The 25,579-nt window shown below is 41.8% G+C and overlaps 1 protein-coding gene across 2 annotated transcripts in view; it reads left to right on the top strand.

Moving 5' to 3' along the window:
- MAK (male germ cell associated kinase) overlaps positions 1–25,579 on the top strand; it is a 41,409-nt gene that overhangs the window by 13,233 nt on the left and 2,597 nt on the right. Inside the window, exons 6-13 of one of the 2 annotated variants that reach the window (XM_061194823.1) lie at positions 3,271–3,442; positions 4,434–4,601; positions 8,621–8,932; positions 12,958–13,130; positions 15,162–15,310; positions 19,010–19,141; positions 20,817–20,891; positions 23,481–23,600. In XM_061194823.1, coding sequence (XP_061050806.1) covers positions 3,271–3,442; positions 4,434–4,601; positions 8,621–8,932; positions 12,958–13,130; positions 15,162–15,310; positions 19,010–19,141; positions 20,817–20,891; positions 23,481–23,600 — 1,301 coding nt within the window. The remainder of the gene's footprint in view (positions 1–3,270; positions 3,443–4,433; positions 4,602–8,620; positions 8,933–12,957; positions 13,131–15,161; positions 15,311–19,009; positions 19,142–20,816; positions 20,892–23,480; positions 23,601–25,579) is intronic. The other variant, XM_061194824.1, reaches the window with a different exon arrangement.

The following is a 25,579-nucleotide window of genomic DNA, read 5'->3' as shown; positions in this document are numbered from 1 at the left end:
GCCACTCTTCATCGCGGTGCGCGGGCCTCTCACTATCGCGGCCTCTCTTGTTGCAGAGCACAGGCTCCAGACGCGCAGGGTCAGTAGTTGTGGCTCACGGGCCTAGTTGCTCCGCGGCATGTGGGATCTTCCCAGACCAGGGCTCGAACCCGTGTCCCCTGCATTGGCAGGCAGACTCTCAACCACTGCGCCACCAGGGAAGCCCTGGGTGTGTTTTAAAATAGAGCAGATGTGATTTCCTGGTGAAGCAGATGTGGGGAATAAGATGAAAGAGTCAGAGACTTCAAGGTCTTTTCCACGAGCAGCCAGAGGGCTGGAGTCAGCCCTGATGGAGCCGGGGCTGCTGTGGGGCTCGTGGGGGGAGGCGCAGTGGTGTTTCGGGTTGAGGGATGCCTGTGAGACAACCACGGGGAGACGTCACGGTAGGCGGTGGGACCTGTGACCTGGGGTTCAGGGATCAGGGCTGGGCTGGAGACGTAAACTTGGGACACCTCAGTGTTGAAAGTTACAGGGTTGGGTGAGGTCACTAAGGGACTGAGTGTGGTTAGAGAAAAAAAGAAGTGTGAGGACAGAGCCTGGAAAGAGTGACAATATGTCCCGGTTCGCTCCGGACAGTCTCGGTCGATGCCTGTTATTAATAGTTTCATTAAAACAAGCTGGGACACGTCTGATCGACCTCCGCTGTATGCTTCCTGATTCCTCCCTGGTCTGATCTGGTAACATGAGAGACCCATAAACCAAGTTCACACTTTAACACATGGCTAATTAACAATGTCAGTTTTAAATGAGTGCCTTCCAACTGGCTTCAAAGAGAAAAATCAGTTACCTTATTTCTAACAATGGTTTGATTTTTTTCATCACTATTCAGAGAATCAAAGTGAAGCTTTTGGAAGGTCATTCCTTGAAAAGTGAAATGTCTGACATTACTATGAAGGCTATTTAACTTCAGTTAAAACCTTTGAAAATAAAATTATTTTTGCAGTGGTAATACATATACAAGTTTTAGTGAAGCCTAGCATCATAAAAACAGTATTCTTACTAAATTAAGAAACCTAGAAAGCAGAAATTTATTTGGATTGGTTAAGATGCATATCTATTTTGTAACTGCATCCAAATAAGCTGCTAAATTTGCATTCTACCAATCAAAATAAGCTGCAGTTGTCAGAATTTGCACATTACACATACACGCAGAGGGTAACTGCACTACAAAATTTTTGTGATGCTATTGATATTGACTACAAAAACGGCCGCAGCATGGCTGTATGTGCTTTCTCTCTTTGCCGTCTGTCATTCGAATTTTAGAATTGTTTGAGCCTTTGAAAAACTACTTTGTAAGTCAATTTAAATGATTTACAGTGGTATCTAGCTTTTTTTGTAAATAATCCCTTCATATTTTGGTTGCATTTTGTTTCAAATCACTTGGAAATCTTCATTCAGAATTTTTGATAAATGGACGCCAAAAACCCAAAGTTTTTGAAGTTTATGGGAAACTGCAATTATTGAAAATGAAGTTTGCAAACAGGAAGATTATGATATTTATCCCTACAAAAGCAAAGGAGGAACTGAACAAATTAAATAAGAGCTCAAAGTGTACTAGTTTTATCTTTTTTAAATGTATAATTAGAATTCGAAAATCTCCTCTTGCAGGGAAGAATCTTTTTAAGGAGCTTCTATTTTCAACTGGGTAAATTTAGATTCTATACTGAAATGGAATGAAATTGAGAATACTTGTTTTCAGTATCTAAATTTGGCAAAACATTCAAAACAATTTTGTCTCCTAAAAATATCAAAACATAATAAAAAGTGTTGGCAAGATGTGGAGGAACTGGAACCCTCATACGTTGCTGGTGGGAGTGTAAAATGGTGCAAAACAGTCTGGCAGTTCCTCAGTGGTTAAACATATAGTTACCATGTGATCCAGTAAAATCCCACACCTAGGTATATACCCAAGAGAAATGAAAACATTATGTCCACACAAAAACTTGTAAATGAACGTTCACAACAACATTACTCATAATAACCAAAAAGTGGGAAAAACCCAAATGTCCATCAACTGATGAATGGATAAACAAAATGTGGTATAGCCATACAATGGAATATTATTCAGCAATAAATAGAAAGAAGTACTGATATATGCTACAACATGGATAAGCCCTGAAAACATGTTCAGTGAAAGAAGCCAGTCACAAAGGACCAGACAGTGTATGGTTCCATTGATATGAAGTGACAGAATAGGCAAATCTATAGATAGATAGTAGATTAGAGAAATGGGAGCGTAGGGCTATTGGAGAGGTGTGGGGTTTCTTTTGGGGGTGATGAAAATGTTCTAAAGTTGATTGTGATGATGGATGTACAACTCTTGTGAATATACTTAAAGCCACTGAACTGTATGCTTTTAAATGGATGTACTGTATGTTACGTGAATTATATCTCAAAGCTGTCAAAGAAAGCTACTCTGAATGGAAGCCAAAGGACAATACTGCAAAGCATTTAGGCTGAAACGTTTATGCATTTCAACATGGAAAAAAAATTGAGAATATCCTCCACCAGCTACCTTTGCCTTATAAATAGAGTATTTTTCTAATTAAAAATATTATCAACTAAGGAAATAGAGTCAATTGAGGAATCAGCACTTTCAAACAGATAAGCCAAAACAAGGATGGATAAACAAGCACAGGGAACTATATTCAATATCCTGTGATAAACCATAATGGAAAAGTCTACAAAAAAGAATGTATATATATGTATAACTGAGTCGCTTTGCTGACCGGCAGAAACTAACACAACATTGTAAATCAACTATACTTCAATAAAATAAATTTTTTTAAAAAAGATGGGAAAAAGCTCACTACTCAGGGATAATCTTTGTTAATCTTTTGTTTTCGATCCTTCATGTGAATATATCAGGATTTAATGCATTGTAAAATTATACGACTGCTCCCATTCAGAACGTATCTGCTTCCATTCAGAGCTTCTCCACCTTTTCTTAATGTATTATATAGCATTTCCACATTTATTTGTTGGAGTCCCTATCTTAGGCCACTTGGACATTTCGTTTATAGTTGTCTTGAGCTCCACTACTTGTTTGTGGTCAGGAAAAATGTGTGCTAGTCAATATAAACCCAACACATTGTGCAGATAGATGCCTGATACACAGAAGGCAGTTAATATCTGGTTCTCGATTGAAATGCCTGACCAAACAAAATCCTACTGCCATTCCACCTCTGAAACTACAATCAAAATGGCCTGTTTTGTTTTCTGTTTTCATAGGTATCGTGCTCCTGAAGTTTTATTAAGATCTTCAGTTTATAGCTCTCCCATTGACATGTGGGCTGTTGGGAGTATAATGGCTGAACTATACACGTTAAGACCACTTTTCCCAGGGACAAGTGAGGTCGATGAAATCTTTAAGATTTGCCAAGTTTTAGGGACTCCCAAAAAAGTAAGTACTTTTGTCCTTAAGTTGTTATAACTTTTGATTATCTGTAACTTTTGGCCAGCTAGCTGATATTTTCATTTTCAAAAAGGCTTACGCTTTAAGGGTTCATTTTCTTATAATCAGTCTTTTTTTTTATTGGGATGGGATGAGGGTTGCAAGAAGCCAGAATCCCACCAGACTGTAGAAAAAAGGGGCTTACCTTTCTTTAAGAACTTAAGGGAAAATTCTTTATATTTAGAATTCTATGTATTTAACTTTGGTCTGATGACCAGCCGATGACTACATGCTTAGCCTCTCTCCTACTTGTTCTGTGAATGTCCATTGGGATCAGCTCATTAATGCCAGGTGTCCTGGATTTTATTTCTCTTAACCTGTTCTTGTTTACATTTATATACCTCTGCCATGGATATTTAATTTCTTGAACTGAGTACTTCTCAATTAACTATTGCACTCAGCTAGACTTCACTTTCTGAGATGCACTTATTTAATAAGTTTAAGTGTGTATAATTACACCTGAATTAAGTGAGTGTGTGCCTCGTAGTTAGCATTAGTCAAGTTAACGCAGCTATTAAAGCTTTAACGTAACTCATTTCCCAGCTGTGTGCAGTTTTTGACATTGGATGCAATGTATAACATATAATGAGGATCTTTGTAATAATCAGTGTCTTTGTAAATTGCTTGTCCTTACTTGTTCAGAGCCACCTGGGTACCATCATCACCACCGAGATCCAAAAGACCAGAGTTTAACATTTTGAAATTTATAAAAGTGCTTTCTCATTTTTTCCCTAATTCTCAACTCACTGTTCGTTCTATACTGTTTATAGCACTGAATTGTGTATGTGGTCTGGTATTTCATTTTCACATTTATTTATATGAGTCAACATTAAAATTTTCATACACAAGTGATTTTTATATTATTACTCTGTTTTAAATTGATCATTAAAAACAAATTACTTATTGCCTCCCCTCCCCCACTTATATATTCCTGAAACAGAGTGACTGGCCAGAAGGGTACCAGCTTGCATCCTCTATGAATTTCCGCTTTCCCCAGTGTGTTCCTATAAACTTAAAAACTCTTATTCCCAATGCCAGTAGTGAAGCTATTCAGCTTATGACTGAAATGTTGAGCTGGGATCCAAAGAAACGACCAACAGCAAGCCAGGTAAGACAGATCTCCCTGGTATAGTTGTGTGTGGGTTTGTTTTTTTTTTTTAATTTGAGGTTTTACAATATCGGGGATATTTTTCTTTACAAAGACCTGTCTATTTTCAACCAGAGTTTTACCGAGAGAATTAAGCCCTAAAGCTTAAGGCATCCAGTGTATGTAATGATTTAACTTCTAGGCATGTAAGATTCTTGGGAGAATTGCAAAAATAGCCACTCCAATGATTTTCTGTTTTGTGGTTCAAATGAGGAACCCTGTGGAGGTCGAGGCTGAAAGGAATTAATCTCTAATGGTAAAAATTCAGGCATGTCGCCACTTTGATCTCTGACTTCTAGCCTCCAGGATGGTGACAAAATACATTTCTGTTGTTTAAGCCACCCAATCTGTGGTACTTGTTATAACAGCCTTAGAAAACTAAACGGTGGGGATAACTATCTGGGGGAATAAAGCTGTATTTCTCTGGCTTTTGAGGTGAGGGTAGAGGCATTTGGATTTACTATTCCACTTAGATGACGTACACTAGGAGAAAAATGATCCCGCCACCACCACCAAAGGAGATAAGTGGTTGGCTATGAAGGCACAGTGGAATCTGGACAGAGAATGAATGTCCACTTCAATAACCTTTCAAGGAAGTTTTGAAATCACTATTCTTTCAATATTTATTGAGCACAAACTAAGAAACTAAGTGCCTGGTAGTACGTAAGGTGGTTGGAATTTCAGATACGAATACACGACCCCTTTCCTGGCCTGGTGGAACATTCTGCAAGTACTCAATCTTCTACCACACTTTTTTGGGGGACAAAGTGCTTTGATAATTTAGAGGCAGTTAACAGAGAGATGTATAGGGATGATCCTTCCACCCAGAGGAAGGATGGTGGTAAAATTTAAGGAAGAATTTGCACAGGAAATGACATTTACACTAGGCATTAAGAATGTTGGAATTTGCTCACACTTGTTTTCCATCTAGCATCTTCCTTTCCCTTCTTTCTCCGGCAGAGTGATAGAGCTCTAAACGTTGAGGCAGTGGCAGAACCGGAGGATGAATGGGAACGGGGGAATGGTGGGAAACGGGCTAGAAAGACAACTATGAAATAACAGAAAATCAGATTTAGAGTTAGAAAAATGTTGACCTGATTTGCACAGGGTAGTTCGTATTTTCTGTATGACTCCAAATGTTTATGACGAGCTTGTGTTCATTTCATAGTTTAAAAGAATAAAGAAGAAAGTAAAAGTCAAAAAAAAAAATTCAGGCATGTGACAAGCTAATTAGGAAGAAACTTGTCACAGGTAGTAAAAGAGCATCTCTTCAGTTAGACAGCCTAGTAGACTTTCCGACGCTCTTCTACCGAGTAGAGGACTCGCGTTCCCTCTACACAGCAGTATCATCCCTCCGCAGGACTGGAGTAATGCTCGCTCCCACAAGAGGGCAGCGTGTGGGCTTCCCTGGTGGCGCAGTGGTTGAGAATCTGCCTGCCAATGCAGGGGACACGGGTTCGAGCCCTGGTCTGGGAAGATCCCACATGCCGCGGAGCAACTAGGCCCGTGAGCCACAACTACTGAGCCTGCGCGTCTGGAGCCTGTGCTCCGCTACAAGAGAGGCCGCGATAGTGAGAGGCCCGCGCACCGCGATGAAGAGTGGCCCCCGCTTGCCGCAACTAGAGAAAGTCCTCGCACAGAAACGAAGACCCAACACAGCCATAAATAAATAAATAAATAGATAGATAGATAGATAGATAGGACTGCCATGGATACTAGGTAATGAGGATAATAATGTAAAAAAAAAAGAGGGCAGCATGTGATACCCACGCTTGGCTTCTTTGTGACTATACCCTCGGCACCTACAGATGTCATGGTCTTAAAAACGCCATGGTTTTATCTGCAACGGGCTTAAATTAAAAAGCCATAACAGGCTTTATGGTATTCTTATTGTTATTTAAATATAAATTGAGGATTGAAATAAACCAAATAATTATTTGGCTTTTAAAAAATTTAATTTGAGAAGATATTTTCTAAAGGTCAACTGGAAGAACAAATAGGAAAGAACAGCCAAGACAGGTTTGAACAATAATAAGTAATCAGAGGACGGTGGTAGGGTTAGACAGCTTGCCCTATCAAATGTTAAAATAATCTGTAAAATGATAGTAATTACAACAGTGGGGTACTGGCATGAGGTACTTAGAGTTGCAGAAGCTGCAAGTCTGTGTAAGGTAAAATCTCTCTCTCTATATATGTGTATGTATATGAAAGACTAGAAAGAAGTACTGAAAAGAAAAACATCAAAATGTGAGCAGTAGTTTTCTCTTGGTGTTGGCTTTAGAGATGATTTTAATTTCTTCTTGAGAACTTTCTATACATTCCTTATTCTATTCAATCAATATTCCCTTAACAAACAGGAAAAAAGAAGTTATTATTTTTTAAAGATCCTCTGTTTCTTTAAGGATGGTAGCTGGTATCTTAAAGAGGAAAAGTTACAGATGAAGCCTTGAAATTACAAAACATTCATAAAGCTTCTAGCTCCAAAATGTACATTATTGACTTAGGAAAAGTGACATACTAATTAATGGGGCTACTTAATTCAGAACTTGAGTGCCTTCTATGTGTCAGGTACTGATGTATTTAAATTGTCTACAGTTGTTGAGTTCCACTTAGCAATGTCCAATCAGGTGTGGTAGGGGACACAACGAAGTTTCTAAGGGGAAACTCAGAAGAAAAACTTTTTCTACCTCTGCCAAAATATACACCTCCCTGCCCTTCACCTCTTCCTTGTTCACTATTTTATTGCCCTGCTTTTTAGTGGAAGCAGGGAGGCAGGGAGAGGTTAAGTTATAGGAGTTGCCTCTGTCCATCTGAAATCTGCCCCCGCACACCTGAGAAGTTAACTGTGGGTCAGGGCTATGCCTCCACGTAGGTGGGTACTGGCTTAGGGCAGGAGGTGCAGGGGAACAGGGCTTGATTATCTTAAGGAACAGCCCCTTCCCCGATACACACACACACACAAAACAGCAGAACTGGGAACTTCCCTCCCCACCCAGACATGTAGTACTGATAAGGGGACCTGTAGCCACAGCTGAGCTGCACAGAGAGCTTCAGACACTCTCCAGACCAGCTTTCACCAACCTTGGTACTACTGACATTTCTGACCCGCTAATTCTTTGCTGTGGGGAGGCTGTCCGGTTCGCTGTAGGATATTGAGCAGCATCCCTGACAGCGTGCCTAGATGCCCGGAGCGCCTCCCAGCTCCCGAGTTGTGACAGTAAAAAAAATGTCTCCGAAGGGGAAAAATACCCCCAGCTGAGAACCGCTGCTCTAGCCTGTGTCACCCAGATGGTCACCAGCTCTGTCCCCTACCCCCCACTTCCATGCAGTAACAGTGATTTGATGACTGATCTAGTTACAACTCAAACAATGACCATTTTTACTAGTACTTTTATAGTTTATTCCCATAAGTACTTTCTCTTTGCTGGTATATTGTTAAAGCTTATTTCAATTTCTTAGAATTTTTTTTATTGCTAGTAGACATGTACTTATAGTTAGGCTAAAAATAACCCTGAATTTTATATGATGTTAGAGTTAATCATTTAAAATAAACTACGTAGAAGGCTTTCTTAACTCATTTCTTAATGCCTTTATGGAGTCTAAAACATGAGTATCTAGTGTTTTAGTTTGAGTTAATCACATCAAATTCAGCCAATGCTTATAAGCTAGACTTTGTTTTTTATACAGAGTCTTTAAAAGAACAGTTGCCTTGACTGGATGTTAAAATTACAAGTGAGTTATACATTCTTTCTACTAATATGTACTTTTTCATTTTTTTAAATGACATTTACTTCTCAAATCATTTTTTTTTTCTGGGTATCTTTTTAAAGTCATCACATAAGGGGAAAACTGGATGCTTTCTAAATCTCTGAAGCTTACCTAGACTAGTGATATATGCCTAGCCCAGCGCTGGACAAGAGTTTATATGCAATAAATTTAGGTGAAACCGTTTTCCATTTGTTATTTCCATGCTTCTTCAGGCATTGAAACACCCATATTTTCAAGTTGGTCAAATATTAGGCCCTTCCTCACATCATCTGGAATCGAAACAGCCTTTAAATAAGCATGGGCAACCACGAGAGTCAAAGCCACCTGTAGTTGATCTAGAACCTAAGCCTCGGCCAGACATAAGTGACCAGACTGCCGGGCAGCCCCAGCCAAACAACAGCCACCAGCCACTGCAGTCCATCCAGCCGCCACAGAACACAGGTGTCCAGCAAGCGCCCAAGCAGCAGAGTCAACAGAAACAGCCGCCAACACTATTTCCAAGTATCGTCAAAAACATGCCAACCGTAAGTAGCCCATAGTGACACTTTAGATGCGATGGTTTGGTTCCATTAGGATTTTGTATCTAGGCATTCTAAAAATGTTGGGGAAGACATAAAAGATGTCCGTCTGTTTCATTTCTCAATACAGACCCAGAACCCAAAACAGTGTCTGGCACATGGTAAATTCTCAACAAATATCTGTTGAATGAATGAATGAATAATTGTCCACACAGTTTTTGAGCCACCTCCAGGGTCTTGAGGAGTCCACATTATCTTTGGGGCAATTCTGACTACTAGAATGTTCTTCCTCATACTGAGCTAAAATCTGGTTTCTGTAGCTTTTAATAAAAGTTAATCACTCTTCCAGAAAGGCAGCCTTTCAGATATTTGAAAATCGCCCTTACATTATCTGCCCTTTTCTCTAAGAGAAACACCCTCAGTTGCTTCATGTACTCCACTGGGATGTCATTCACCGATGACTGAGTGACCCTCGGTTCCTGTGTATGAAGGAGCCTTTGAGTCCCCTCACCCTCCTGCTTCCCCTGCCAGAACTAGAGGCAGACAGTAGGTAGGAAATATAAAACAGGGTGAATAACCACCAACATTCCAGAACCCTGTGTTCACTCGTGCCATCAAGGACTACTTTTTTTTTCTTGGAAGGCCCATAAAATGTTGACTCACACTGGGAGGGAAGGAAGGGAAGTTAACATTACTAAATAGCTACTAAGTGCCATGCACTATGCAACACCCTCCCGCCCTCTCGTATGCATTCACTAAGTTAAAGTACCCAATAGACTAGCCCGAAATTTTTAGATGGCTCCTGAGTTCCAGAGTTGGGATTGAGCATCTGTTGACTAAAATTCCTGAGTCTGTTTTTCACAAGTGCTTCTGCCCCACCACATATTCTGAACCTCTCATTGTGTACTTGATCTCTAGGATCCAAAAAATTGGAAGACCTTATTTTTACGTCTCACATTTCTAATAAGTATTTTTGAACCCTTATTTTGTCTTCTCAGTTTAACCCTTCTGCCCAGCTTGTCACCAGCTATGGAATGGTTGTTCATTTTTTCCCTCCTGTACCTTCACGATGAACAGAATAGCAATGTGCCCTTGGGATAGCAAGCCACTAGAACCTTCTTCTAGGTGGATACTGATCCATTCATCAGTACTCTTGGTCAGATTATTGAACTATGCACTTGTCTCAGTCAGCTCAGGCTGCCAAAAGAAAATACCATAGACTGGGTGGCTTAAATAACAAAAATTTACTTTCTCACACTTCTGGAGGTTGGGAAGTCCAAGCTCAAGCTGCCAGCCAACTTGATTCCTGGTGGGACCCTCCTCCTGATTTGTAGACAGCACCTTCTTGCTTTGTCCACATGGCAGAGAGAGAAAGCAGCTCCCTGGATTCTCTTCTTCTAAGGGCACTAATCCCACCATGAGGGTCCCACCCTCATGACCTCATCTCATCCCCAGTTACCTCCCAAAGCCCCATCTCCAAATACCAACCCATTGGAGTTGGGGTATAAATTTTGGTGGGACATAAACGTTCAGCCCATGACAGTACTGATGCTCCTTTCTTGTCCTTTTATTACTTCATTTCTTTGATAGCATGAAAGAAGACCCTGTCACCTCCTTTGCTGAAGATCATATAGACTACATGCATTCACTGTCTGCTTTTTATGAAAAATGGTGGCCTGTGCGATCTACCACCTTTTTTCCTTAGTGCTCAAAAACTTTCTCTTTAATAACTGATGTTAGAATCTTTGCCCTCATCTGGTACCAAACTTATTAATGTGGAGTTTGCAAAAATCCACCTTCTACTTTATAAAAATTATTAATATTTGTCCCTTTCCAATCTTCTTAGACATGAGACGACTTGATATTACTGGCATTGTTCAGCAGGACCCTAACATACAGTTCAACTGAAATAATAAGAGTCTCGGACTCAGCCAACTATAACTTTTGATTAACTCTACTCACCTGGGGCTTCAGATCTTATTCTCCTTAGTCTGGAGCACATTCTCTCTGACCAAGAAACAACAGTATAAGAGAAGTTGGCAAATACTACTTTTTGTTCATCATCCATCACTGTGGCACCATCAGCTTCAAGCAATGGCATATCCATTCTTTAAGCATCTTCTTACTTCAAACACAGCTGTATTTGCTGACCTTGCTTCCAAATTCCCCAATTTTCAATTGCCTTTTGGATTTTTCAGTTTATATGCCCCCAAACCACCCCATGTAGATTTGAATAAAACCACCTCATGGTCTGCCCCAGACCAGGTCTTCTTTCTCATTCCTTATTTCTGTTCACAGAGCTACCATTCTGAGACAGTCAGGCTCACATTTTTAAAGTCACCCCTGCCTTTCCTTCTCTGTGTCCAATAGGATTACATTCAGTGGCTTATGACAGAACCTGACCACTGTGGCTTAAACCACGAGGGGTTGTTTTTCTCTCATAGCGAGAAGGCAGGTGGTGGGTAAGCCAGGGCTGGTGCAGCTCATGAAAGGAACCAGACTGCTCTGTCTTCCTGCTCTACCGCCCTCCTCGGCAGGTGGCTCTCGGTCCTGTGGCCACAGCTGGCTGCTGCTCCTTTGGGGTTGCATCTGCCTTCCAGAAGGGGGAAGAGTGGAAGACACTGGCACAGGCCGGCAGAGCCTAAACTGTTTCTCGTGGAAGCCCCTCCTGACAGACTTGCACTTACAACTCACCAGTTAGGTCGTATCCCATGGCTACATAGAGCTGCAAGGGAGGCTGGCATTTCAGATCTTTTATGTGGGCATACTGCTGCCCTGGACAAAATCTTAGCGAGGAAGCAGAGTCTGCTACACTCTCCTTGACCTCTGTTCGGAGAGACAAAAAAAGTCCAGACCTTTTATTTCTTGTTAACAGCAAATGTATTCTTTCCTGAGCATTCCAACCACTATGAACCCGTGGCTCTTGTTACCCGCATGCCACTGTTAACTGCAAAGGCCTCCTATCTGGGGAGCCTGACCTTTCTCGAATGCTGCCTTTATCACTTTTTTTTTTTTTTCTATTTTAAATATTTATTTATTTTTGGCTGTGTTGGGTCCTCGTTTCTGTGTGAGGGCTTTCTCTAGTTGCGGCAAGTGGGGGGCCACTCTTCATCGCGGTGCGCGGGCCTCTCACTGTCGTGGCCTCTCTTGTTGCGGAGCACAGGCTCCAGACGCGCAGGCTCAGTAGTTGTGGCTCACGGGCCCAGTTGCTCCGCGGCATGTGGGATCTTCCCAGACCAGGGCTCACACCTGTGTCCCCTGCATTGGCAGGCAGACTCTCAACCACTGCGCCACCAGGGAAGCCCTATCACTTTTTTTTTAATCTCAAAAACATCCAGTGTTCTCCACTGCCCATAGGACAGCTGCGATGTCCCAGGCATACAAGGAAGGCCCTTCATCATAGAGCATCGGCCTGTCTTTACAACCCTATCCTCCATCCAGCACGAACCATCTGCTTCAGGAAACGCAGTCTGCCCTTTCCCCCCGGAACACACTCTGGCACTTTCCTATTAAAAAGCCGTACCCTATGCATCTCCTCTTCCAAACTCTAGAGTAACCACCACAACAATAATACCTAACCTACAGTAACGCTTATGTGCCAGGCCCTATCCTAAAAACTTTTGATGTATTTTACTATCAAATCCGAAAACACTAAGTTAGATAAATACTGTATGTTGCCATTTAAGGAGAAGGAAACTAAGGCTTTGAAAAGTTAAGTCATTTGCCCAAAGAGACACAGCCACGCGTGGCAGTTTTCCAGATTACACATCAACGAAGAGTCAATTCTGATCCTACGTATTCAAGTTGCCCCCAACCCAAGTTCACAGAGATCCGTCCTCTCTCAATTTCCTATCATATTTTTAGCATGTGCTACCTATTTTTGTTAATACTTTAAAATATGTATATATGTTATCTCCTTAACTGTATGGAAAGCTCCTTGAAGATGGGGACTCAGCATCAAATATAATAGCTTGCACATAAAAGGCATTCGGCGCCCGATTAAAGATGACGATACTGGTTTCCCACCACAGAAGCCAAGTGGCACTCTGGGCCATAAAGGTGCCAGGAGGCGTTGGGGTCAGGCTGTGTTCAAGGCTGAAGACGGCTGGGAAGAGTTTGAGGACTGTGATGTCGGAGTCTCCCATTCCAAGAAGCCAAGCATGAGTGTTTTCAAAGAAACGAGGAAAAAAGATTCTCCATTCCGGTAAGATTTCACATTTCTCGGGAAAATATGTTTTCATCATGCATCAACTTTACTCATTAAGTATAAATGAGTGTACATATTAAAAGACAAGAAGTAGCTTAATGTTGTTTCTTCTGTCAAATCCAGATCTCTGTGCTTTTACCTCTGAAAAAGCAGGACTCCGGACTCCTCACAGTAATGATTCTCAGCGTCAGTGGCTGAGCGTGTGTGGAGGGAGGAGTTCTAGTTCAGTCTTTCGTGGCCCCTGTTAAATTACGATCACCATAATTCCCATTTGAAATCCACATGCCTCTTGGCAAAAAGCAAAGCACAATCTACAAAGGTAATGGTTTCCTCTGGTGGTGGCGTTCAGAGTTAATCATTTATTTGCTTGCTGTTCTAAACTTTTTTGATCATTTTCTGAACTTTTCCTGGAAGTTTGATATCTCTAGCAATCCCTTTTCAGTTGGCATCATCATCAGTGCATTATTCAACTTTGAGGTGAAGATGGGTGAAATTTTGGTGACTATTTTGGGAAAATATTTTCCTTGTCCCTGCCCCGCCTTGGAACAAAAGAGGAATAGGGAGAAAAGATGGTGCACGAGTCAGGGAAACTTCCCTCATAGCTGTTTGGCACTGTACAGTGCAGAAGTCTTCACTTTGGAGTACACATACCTCTGAAGGTAGATGAAGACTTTCCATGGGGAGATAATTCTCAGTCAGTCAATTTCCAGATCCCCAAGTTCCATAGGTACTCCTCCCTAAAATCCACAAACTTGAGAATAAACAGAATAAACCTGCTTAATCCCCCTCCCACTTTAAGTCAGAAAGCTACACCTCTCAGCCACTTCCAATCTCGCCCGGCACGAGGGTGTAACAAGCGTTGCGGTGCTAACCAAAGGGAGAGATCGGAAGACTGGCTCTTCGCCCTTCCTTGTCCTGTATGTATTTCTCTTAAGGGGAAAACCCGGCATTTAGAAATAGGGTATTTTAGCCTGTGTTGGAAAGCAGGGTGTAAAGACAGTGGCCGGAAATGAGTAGGGCTGTTTCTAATGAAGGGGGCTCCCTGTGTCCAGGGCCACCCCAAAGTGGTGGCCAGCAGTTCAAAGGGCCAATCACATCAGCGCCCATCCCTGAGGGGTCGACGTGGTGAGCAGGGCCTTCCCGGGAGGAACCGCAGAGGCCTGGGGTCAGACAGGTGACGGGAGCTGGCCGGGGGGGCCAGGCCTCAGCACGGGAAGAGGCCCGGTCACAGGTGGGAGAGAAGGTCGTGGTGCAGGGCCACACACAGAGCGACAGGCAGCAAAACCTATCGCAGGCCCGTCCTCTGGCAGCGAAGGCTGCCGCTCGGACAGACGGCCTCGGGAACTAGACAGAGCTAAGCCTGGATGCCGGAAGGCCTCCGTTCCTACACAGAGCTGGGGCCATAGGAGGCCGGGCCCTGGGGGACAGAGGCACCCCGCCAGAGGCACCCTGCCTGGTCCCCGCCAGGCACCCAGCCAGGCGCTCGCCACCGCCCAAGTCGATTCTGCCTTCCGGGGAGCAGGCACATATCAGCAAATGCATGGTGTCTCTCTCTGTCATTAGGCTCTTTGGAAATTCTGTTTGGGGACTGTCCTAACACTTCTTTCCCCACTTCAGTTCTCTTAGCCCAGCCTAAACCGTGTTCTAACAACCTTAGTGGTTACACACCGCTGGAGAAGCCAGCTGGAGATGGCTGTGATTCTCTTCCCTTCCAACATGCCATCTTCCCACATCACAAATCCGCAGCTGCAGCAGTCGCAGGAAAAATGGAAACATACTGTACACAGGCACCTTGCTGCTTAGTTACAAAGCTTTCTGCCTCATACTGTCCAGCATTAGGAATGATTCTAGGCACTGCCCGATATCTACTCGGGGAGAGGGGCTGTCATTTAGTGCTCCTATCAGCAAAAGGTCTCTGATGGAAACCACTGACTGGTTTGAAAAGATGTGCGGAGGGTGGGCGAGAGTATAGCAGGCGTCATCTTCCCGTTCTTCACCCGGTGATGCTACTTTATGTTGGCTTTCAAGGCTTCCAGAGTCAGTACCTGCAGGTCCCAACCACTCAACAGGGGAAAACAAGAACTTACCCGCTGCTATTTCCCTAAAATCTGATTCTGAATTGTCAACTGCTTCAACTGCTAAACAGTACTACTTGAAACAATCAAGATACCTTCCAGGTAAGCAGAGAAAATAAAATGTTTCCTGGTAACTAGAATAGTTAATAGGTCATGCTCCAGGGTCTTTGAATCTCTGAAGAAAGGGCACCAGTGAAATACAATCACAGCGCTCTTTGCGGGCTCAGCCTGTCCCCGGGGACTTTTCTGGACCTCCTGCCTCTGTGAAGTCTGCTCAGGAAATGCCTGGCAGCCACCAATCAAGATGACGAGTATGGTTCAGAAAATACCACGCTCCCCCACCAAAGCTATGCCTTCTGTAAACTGTATTCAAACAATTCTGCACTCCCATTACCAGTTCTTATAAGAGGTAGAATTTTATACTGTTTCCTAAATGATCTGATTTGTGTTTTTAAAAGATCATTCTGGCTGCTAGGTAGACCACGCCAGGGGCTCAAAAAGGGTAGGGGACTGGTCGAGGGGCCCAAGGAGACTGGTCAAGAGGCCACTGCACACGTCTGGATAGAAAGGGTGATGACTTGTTCCTTAGGATGGTGAGAGGAGTGGGAATTAAGACCGTAAGAGAGGGTGCACTTTTGAAAGGTGCAAAGACACCAGTTGGTGAGTAAGTTTCGGTGCTGAAACCATGAGGAAGTTCTGATCTGACTGCAAAAGCAGGGGTGTAATAAAGTTTCCAGAACACAGATTCATGGGGGACACTTTTCCCTGTTTAAAAAAGAAAGAAAATTGAATCCATTTCACTGAAATAAAATCAGTGCTTCATCTTCGCTGTAGAAGTGCGCCCTCTGGTGGTGGGAAAGGGTATTGCAAAATTTTTGGCAGACACCTGTTTTCCCAGCTCTACTTGCTCCCTCATGCAGTTTTCAGGAACGTATTTCAGGGTATCTGAGACCCATCCGATCATTTCCTTTTTCACCAGAAAGATCTAACAAATTCTACTAATTACTCTGGGTCAGAAGCATGGCTGTAATTGAAGCCTAAGAAATAGACTCAAAATTAGAATGAACTGTTTGAAATCTAAACCTGAGCCTGACTGTACCCTATTTTGGCATGTTTTGTCTCAAAGATGGCCCCTCTAGAGCTGGGTGAGATTTGAAACTAGAACTGAGCTCAGTTCAGTCACTTGGACAAACATTTATTGAGCACCTATCGTGATCCAGCAACTGCAGAGGACAGAAATGCAAAGAAGAAGTGATCCTTGACATTTATTTATGGTCTGTAGTTAATTCATTGAATATCCTCAGGAATAACAAAGAGTACTATCTTTGGGGGGCTTCTTTTTTTTTTTTTTTTTTTTTTAACCATAAAGCCAAGTATTAAGGTCTTATTAAGCATCAACCTTTAGGATCATGGGAGCTCTAGAAATGTACCATATAATTTCAGGGCAGCCTGACATTATACTGCAAGGATTGGCAGATCTGTGACACTGGCCTTCAGGGAGAGGGACGCAAGAGTCATAGTTATTGACCTGCTACTGACCGGCTGTGTACTGGAGCACGACTCTGAGATTCTGTTTTCTGTTACTTAACGATGGGACTGCAGTCATCCATCAGCTCGCCCCGTAAGCCTTAGGTACTTAATTATCACAAGGTAGTTGTTGCAAATAGAGTATACAGTGGAGGTGCTAACGATCTCGGCGGTGCCCTCTGGTCTCACGCCCGGTCCCAGCACTTTTGAAACCCTGTTCTGTGGATCCTTCTCGAATCCCATTACCACTTACGGTCCTTCTTTCCACCCAGTGTATCCAACGTCCTGTGTCATTTGTATGTGTGCCTCTCCTACTGCGTTTTAAATTTCTTAGCGAGACACACGAACTTCCCTGTGATCTGCTGCCTGCTCCCCTCTCCAGCCTCACTCTGGGCCACGCCCTGTTCCTGCTTCATCCTTGCCGACGACTCCGACTCCGAGTTCTTCCCCTTCCCAGGTCCACTGCCCACGCTGACGCCTCTGCCAGGAACACACCTCCCCGACTCCTACCAAGTCCTTATCATGATTCACATTCCAGCTTAAAATTACCGTTTTAGAAGACTGGCTTTGTTGCTTCTGTTTTTTGCAGCCTCAGCACCAGATTCTTCTGCATGATTTGCACACTGCTAATTACTCACCTAATTATCTATAACTGTCCATGTCTCCCTTCTCACTAGAGTAGATTTTAAGAGCCACAAAGGCAGAAACTGGTCTACTTTGTTCACCACTTTTTCTCCAGTGCCACACACACTGCCTGGCACGTGGTAGGTGCTCAGTAAATATTTGCTGACTGACTTTTTAATCTCCTTTGAGGGGACGGATGATAGTATATTAATTTTTGCTTCTCTTTAACGGTGTTTGGTTATAGAAGGTACCCCAGAAAAGCTTGTAAACTAATACATGTTTTAAAATTCTAGATTTTGTCTATTTCCAAGAAAATTGGAAAAATCTTTTGACAAAGAGTTAAAGCAATTATTTTCAATAGTGTAGTATGTATTTACTGAAAAAAAGAAAAGACTAAGGATATCGGCAAGGCTAACTGTATTAAAATAATTTAAGTAGTCAGGGCCCATTCTTTGTTGAACTGTATTTATAAAAATATTCACCTAAAGAGATTTGTAGTTTTCTCCCGTGACCTTGCACCTTCTTTGGGGGTAAATATCTTTTGTGTGTGTGTGTGTGTGTGTGTGAAGATGTTTTTAACCTGAGTAATTGCTACCTAGTGCATCTTCTTTATTGTCAGGGAATTGCCTATTATAGTTCTGTTTGTAGGTATTTTATTAGAAACCAAAATCCATAAGGAGTAATATCCTATAATAAAGGGAAATGATCTACCTGATGGAGTGTTTCCTTAGAGAACTGATGACAGGTAACCTTGCGGCCTGGTTTGGAACAACCAGGCTTGTTTCTGGCTTTAAAACAAGGAATATTATTATATGTCTCATAAATGTGAAACCTTGCCAAGGAGTTCACTTTGGGAAAAGTCAAAGCTCCCTTGAAACAGGGGCTGACCCTCTCTCTACATTAATAATAGTCCTCGGTAAGGATGTTTTCTACACTAAAGAGAACCCTACATGTATGACCCAGAGGCTTAGACAGTGTGATGTCTCTGGCGTTTGCTAGGCTGAACCCAATTTAATTATCAGTCAAAAGAAAGCAAGTTCAGGAAGTTCTCAAATCTCTTAAAACTAGGTTAAAACAACACCCTTTGACCACGGGGACCAAAGTCCAAGGCCGAGTCCACATTTCACAGATTTCAGAAAATCATAAACAATTAACCGTTTATATTTTACTATATCCGATATGCAAATAAGCTTCACGGATGGATCTTTACACGTACTTCCGAACTTCTCAGTTCCCCTGGGTTCTTGGCCGCATGTCTGTTTTCCCCAGCTACCCCAAGTGTTCCTCAAGGGTCTGGCACAGAGCGTACATTCAAAATAAGTGTATGACATGGAAATATCTTTTGGAAGAAAATTTTTGTGCCACCTCAAATTTTAAGAGACATTTAGCAAGAAACATCCAATGTTTATCATTACTTGTATTACAGAAAATAACTTAACGTTTCTAAAAGACACTGTGAGGATTCCAGGTTATTGTGTTTAGGGCTGAGGATCATGTTAGGGTCCATCAAAAAGCAAGTATTTGCTACACTGTAGCCAAAATTTATTTCCATTCCCTTGCGTTCTTTCTAGTCTTAGTTTGAATGTATATTTTTCCTTCAAGTTTATGATGGCACTCTAACCTTCGAAATGACTGTTTTGTTCTTCTAAGGTGTAAGCCCCAAGAACGTGTCCTTGATAGCCAGTGGAAAGGATATGCACCCATATACCTGGAATAGCCAGTTATTTCCTAAGTCATTGGGACCCATGGGGGCAGAACTTGCTTTCAAAAGGAGTAATGCAGGTAAAGCAAGACTACATTTAAAGTATGAACTTCCACTGTTTTCCTTCTGCGGATTTTTACTTTTAAATGTTTCCTTTTTCCCCAAAGTATAAAAATATGTGGGGTGACAGTCAAAGGGCTAGTTTGATATATTGGTGTCAGTGTTGAGAAAGTGAGTAACTCTGATGATTGGGGAACAAATAAATCCTTTTTAAGTCAAGTGGTTTCCAGTTCTTAGCTTTTAAAAAACTGAAGGAGAACCTAGTTGAGTTATAGCTAACAGATAATTAAAAATCATTTGTGAAACTAATACAACACTGTAAATCAACTGTACTCCAATATAAATGAAAAATTTTTTAAAAATCATTTTTTATGAGATCACTATGTGATATTTGATCTGTAACTCTGAATAGTGTTCAAAGACTATAGTAACAAAGCTGTAACAAAACACCTTTCATTCCCTACTATGCATTTACAAGATTTCTCCTTGCTTCCCATCTTTAAAAAAAAAATGAAGCTGAATCCTGTCTGATTTTAGCAATAAGTAATATTTATTGATGGATACATGAACCACTTGAAAAAGGTCCCATCTTTCTCATTAAGAGATGAATTTCCAAAAAAAATCTGACTTTTCACTTTTAATAATCAAATTCTATAATATTCATCTTTTTTGATAAATTATATACAACGAATCATTCTAACTATAATTAACTTAATCCAGAAAAAAGTATTTTAATATACTTATGGTTGGTTACAAGAAATTTTTTTAAAGGTTTCAATCTATACACATTTTTGACTGGTTAATTTAAAGACTTTAAGTCTAAAATTATATTCAGATAAAATTTGGGAGTTGACATATGAATGAAAATAAAATTTTAGAGAGAAAAGGGATTCATGTGAAATTTCTACCTGTTAAAAAGGACTGTGGTCATGTATTTCTTTTTTTTTTTTTTGGCCTTACCACGTGGCATGTGCGATCTTAGTTCCCGGACCGGGGATCGAACAGTGCCCCCTGCAGTAGGAGGGCAGAGTCTTAACCACTGGACCACCAGGGAAGTCCCATGTGGTCATGTATTTCTTAAGTCAGTATTGGTTAGCATAAAATCACTATGGTATTTAGATTCCATTGATTATATTTAAAAGAGAGATGTTAATAGTTTTATTTTTAAATGTCTATGATTACAGTATGCCAGAAGTTAAATCCTTTGGAACTGTAAAACTTATGAGGAAACATTTTAGATATCAGCTTAAAGTGTCTGAAGAGGTAGACAGTTCTTTCTTAAAAAATATGTAGGTGGTATTGGATCAAAAGAGTTTGAGGATCACTGTGTAGTAACCGAGGAGTCTCCTGAGGTGCTCTGATGTGACATCAAACGCTCCGGATATCTTATCCATTTAACAGTGCTGCGGCACTGCAATTTGCTAATTTTTTCTCAGTTATTTAAAAATAATATTCACTGAACCAAGTGGTTAAATACAATCAGGTAAAATGACAGCTACACAACTTTGAGTCTCAGGGAAATATACGACTGACATCAAATGAAAGCTGAGACAGCACCGAGCACATTTTCTCGGAGAAACATTTTAAGGTTTCTTTCTGCATCTTTTCATTAATCATGGAATCCATTTTTTCTCTGCTTTTCCTATAACATTCTCTTTATTGTTCATTCTTTCCTTCCATCTGCCTTCTCTTTAGAAGAAAGCATAATTAAACCAATTGAAAAACTATCATGCAATGAAAGTTTTCCTGAAAAATTACAGGACTCACAAGGTAATTTCTGGGCCTTGTAGATGAGTACAGTTTGTTCTTTGAATCTCCTGTCCAATTTTATTCTCAACATCTACCCCAAATCTTGTCATAAAAGGCCACTACGAAGGCCAAGGTCACCTGCTTTTAGGGGTCAGATCAGGACTAGGAGAGACAGAAGCATTCACACCGTCAAGAACCTCTTTCTTCGGGAGCTGGAATTCTAAGAGTAATTAGCTCTCAAAAAGCTCTATGCTTGTCTTCTTAAATTAATTATGACAATTTAAAGAAATCAAACAAATCTACGAAAAATAATTAAAAGGATATTTTCTAATTTTATAATCAATATTCCTGGAAATTTTTTTTTTAAGTTCTGAGACTCATTTCTGAGCATGAACCATCATTTAAAAGAAAAAGTTAACCAGGTTCATAGAGATGATGGATTTCCTAGAATTTTGCTGTCAGTGGTTTAAACAGTGCTAACTATTGGCTCCAACCTAAAAATTTGCAGCTCACAAGGTACTTCAAATGAAAAGCCAAAATAATTTAAGAAGACTTAATTTTCTATGCATTTTCCCTTAGCAACTTCTTCCTCCAATAGGAAGAAGCATCCTGTAACCGATCAGTGCATCGGTTTTAGAGCCTGCCGTGTCCCTGTTCAGTCACTCACTAGCCTTGTGGTCTTGGACAAGTTACTTGGGTCCTCTAAGTCAGTTTCCCCGCCTGTAAGACAGAGGAAATAATACTGACCGAGGCATTATTATACGACCATCCCTAGGATTTTTGTCACACAACAAGCATTTAATAAGTGTTTGCTCTGATGATGGGGATGAGTGGGAGAGATCTTTTTTTTTCCAGCCACGCCACGTGGCATGTGGGATCTTAGTTCCCTGGCCAGGGATCGAACCCACGCCCCCTGCATTGGAAGTGCAGAGTCTTAACCACTGGATCGCCATGGACGTCCCGGGAGATATGTTCTCAGGCTGCTACCGAATGGGATTACTGCCTTGAACTTCCCTTTCAAAAAGTCTTTTGAAGTAAAGGGCTGATTCGTAAATTAGAATGAGTACCTCAAGGTGAAAAGAAAGGACAAATGAGGCAGCGGTGCCTATGCAAAATTCAGCAGTGTTAAAAATCGTATAAACTGATAACGTGTTTACTGTGTAACATCCTTTAGGGTCTGATAAATAATATTGCTGTTTGACATTTGTTGGTTCAGGAGCAAACACTTATTGAGTGCCTGCTATGCACAGCACCGTGACAGACGTCAGGGACACAGGAAGGCAGAGTCCAGCCTTGTGGTCAAACGACACCATGTAAAAATAAGCTTCAGTCATAGCTGCCAGATGAACGGTTCTTTGAAACCACCAAGGCGGTCAGAGCCCTGATTCACCTTCTCACTGACAAACCTGTCCCTTTTCTGGTGTAGCCAGGCTCCTTAAAAGAGAAGTTATATTTGTTTTTCCTCTGATTTCCACTTTACCCCTCAGCTCACTGCAGTCTGTCCTCAGCTTACCTCGGGCCTCTGAAACAGCTCCTGCCGGGGCCTGTCCTGCTAGCGGCCAAATCCCAGGGCAGTGCCAACCCCACCAGACCTCTGCCTTATTTGCTACTCCTTCTTTGTCACACGCTGTCTTCTCTGGAGTTTCCAGACCCTATTCCTACCGTCTACCTCTCCACTCTCTCCCCAGCAGGGTCCTTTTCTTTTCTCCCCCTTAGTGCTGTTCCCTGGGTTCTGTTCTATTCCGGGTCTTTGCATATCCCACAGTCCCTCTGGGCTGGCTCCTCCAAGCCCATGGTGCCATCACCGCCATGCCCCGATCATTCCAGATCTCCAGGCCTGCTGGACCTCTGTGACTTGAATCTCCCATGGGCACCAGATCTTTACCCCACACCTGATTCTTCCCCTGTATCCTGTTCTCAGTCACCTACGCTACAGACTTGGGGGTTTATATTACTCTCCTTCCCACCCCTCCCACCTGCTAGTTTCCTCCTCCATCCCTCCATGACCGTCTAAGTTCAGACTCTCTTACTTTCACTCTCATTTCAGCTACAGCACTGCCCTCCTGACTGGTCTCCTGACTTTACATTTCCCCCCAGATTGATCATTCACTAATAGCGATGAGGATGGTGACAGCTGACATGTCTCGGACAGCAGAGCCTATGCTAAGTGCTTTGCATTCATCTCATTCAATCCCTACAACAACCCCTATGAGAATAGGTGCACTTATCAGGGTGATTTTACAAGATGAAGAAGTGTTCAGAGAGCACCGCAGGGATGGGGGCTTCCTGGCAGGAAATATACTCTCAGGTTAATAAGTGGAGTCATAAAAACCTGGGTACATTCAGGGGGACACCTTGGGTTCACATTCTAATTTGGTCACTTACTAACTGTGAGAAGTTAGCCAAGTCAGGTGTGGATAGTAACGCGCATCTAAGAGGGTTGTTATATGGACTGAATGGGAACATCTGTAAAACCGTAGTGCCGCGCATGAAATATAGACGATGCCCCCAAAACAGAATTTAGAATTAGTAGTGGTTGTAATCAAAGTTACTCTCCGGTGCTTTAAAATATGAACCTTCTGACTCTGAAACTTTATGATACGTCACTAGGAAATCTTGGAAGTTATGCTACTTACAATCAGTCAGGATATATTCCTTCCTTTCTCAAAAAAGAAGTGGGGTCAGCTGGCCAGAGGATACACTTAGCACCACTCGGTGCGACAGCTTCAGGTAAGAACAACTTCAGATACGGTTTCTGAGAATTCTGATCAGAAAGGAGCTTTGTGAAGTTTATAGTCACCTTTCCTGAGTGAAGACTTTTAAATTAGTCTCACCTATTAACTACAGTTCTGTTTCTGACAAAACGTCCCATTTTTCTCCCCAAGATGCGGTTTGACAGTCTAATAAGAGGAGCTACTACCTCTGATTCGGTGGTTTTTCTCGGTCAGACACACAGACTGTGCCACTGAATCCTCCCAATGACCTGATGAGGTAGATCTTTTACAGATGAGGAAACTGACATTGAGTCATTTACCTAGGGTCACACAGCTTGGAAATAGTGGAGCTGGGATAGAAACTGTCTAATTCCGAAGAAGGTGCTGTGCTACACGACGAGATGTGCGAGGATGCACCTTTCAGAGCTTCCCGCCTGGTACCTGGCACGGAGCGGAAAGCGCAACAGGTGCTGAGACCCTGTTACGTATCAGTTAACGGGTAGTCCTTCTGCAGTTCCATCTTAGGGTTTAGAACTAAACTGCGGCAGAACTTTGACTGGCTTTCGCTCTGTAATATATTAGGTGGTGAAGTTTTATTCCCCACCTTCCGACGCTATGACTAACTAGGTCACCTGCTCTGCAGTGGCGTGGCGTGTGACAGCCACATTCAGGGGGACGCTCTTGAAACTGAGGTGAGGATTCTGTACTTGAGTTGACCAGATCTGACTATGAATGTTCACTAAATTATTTCAGTCTAAAATAGATACCCTTCTTAAAGCACCTAAAATAAACATCGAGGCAGATAATTACAAGTTTGATAAGATATCTAGTTACAGTTTAATTTAAAAGTTGACTTCAAAAGTCTTCTCCCAGTCTGTCCCAGCCAGGATCTTATATTATAGAACTCCTGATTAGAGTTACCAGTCTTTAAAGTTCATGCTTTCGGAGCTAAAATTGTAAAAAGCACTGGACTTACGTAATTTTTTATTTCTTACCATGGTAGAACTGCTTAAGCAGTACTCAGTTACCTTATCTGCGAAAAGAACTGCTTCATTATCTCTCTGCTGAAACAAAATATATAAATAAACATTTTATATACAGCAATAACTTTTATAAAGCCTCAGATACTTTAGGGCAGCCTTATCATGAGTCATTAGCCATGGCTTGGTAGCAATTTTTAATATGAAGGCAGAAAATCATAATGTCTCAAATTAGTTTGAGTACCTGCCCTTAGAAAGTGAAAGTGGGTATTTTTGAACATATTTTTATAAGGGATTGGAGGCCTTTATATATCAATTATTCTGTCAGATTAGCATGCATATTTCTGTTTTCATTTTTTTAAGTAAAATGCTTTCTCATAACTTTTCATCTCTTCATTTTACTCTGCTTATCAGATTTTCCTACAGATCGTGATAGGAGGAAAGGTAAAAAAAAAAAAAAAAAAAAGAAGTAAATATTAATCATTCTCAAGTGGTCAATGCAAATCCTTAGGAAAACACTGTTCTGTAAGAGATGTGTCTTCCAGCCCTCCCACTGGTGTGACAGTTTCCCACAAGAGAATAAAACCAGGTCATTACCATATTTACTCGACTATTTCCCCTTCTCTCAGCCTCCCTCTCTGCTCTTCTTCCTCATCCTCAAGTCTGGAGAAGAAAAATCACATTAATTTCTTCCTCCCTCCCCATGTCATCTCTCAACCCAAACCCCCTCATACCTCCTTGTCCCCTGCTCTGACAGTAACAAGGACTTAGAGGAGTAGTCACTTTCAGACACAGCCGCCCTCTAGAAGCACAGGGCCCTGTGCTACGTGCTTTACGTGCATTAACTCACTGAACCCTCTCCCAATGGCTCTAACACAGAAGGTACCATCATTATCTCCATTTTACAGAAGTTTTCTATCTTGCTAAAAGTTATATAGCAGTGGCAGGGATTGCATTCTTAACTAGAGGCAAACACCTTTTCCTTCAGCAAACATTTCCTACAAGAAGTTAAATG

Source organism: Eubalaena glacialis, chromosome 7 (assembly GCF_028564815.1).
Source record: "Eubalaena glacialis isolate mEubGla1 chromosome 7, mEubGla1.1.hap2.+ XY, whole genome shotgun sequence".
Classification (NCBI taxonomy): Eukaryota; Metazoa; Chordata; class Mammalia; order Artiodactyla; family Balaenidae; genus Eubalaena; species Eubalaena glacialis.
This window is presented reverse-complemented; position numbering and strand designations above follow the sequence as displayed.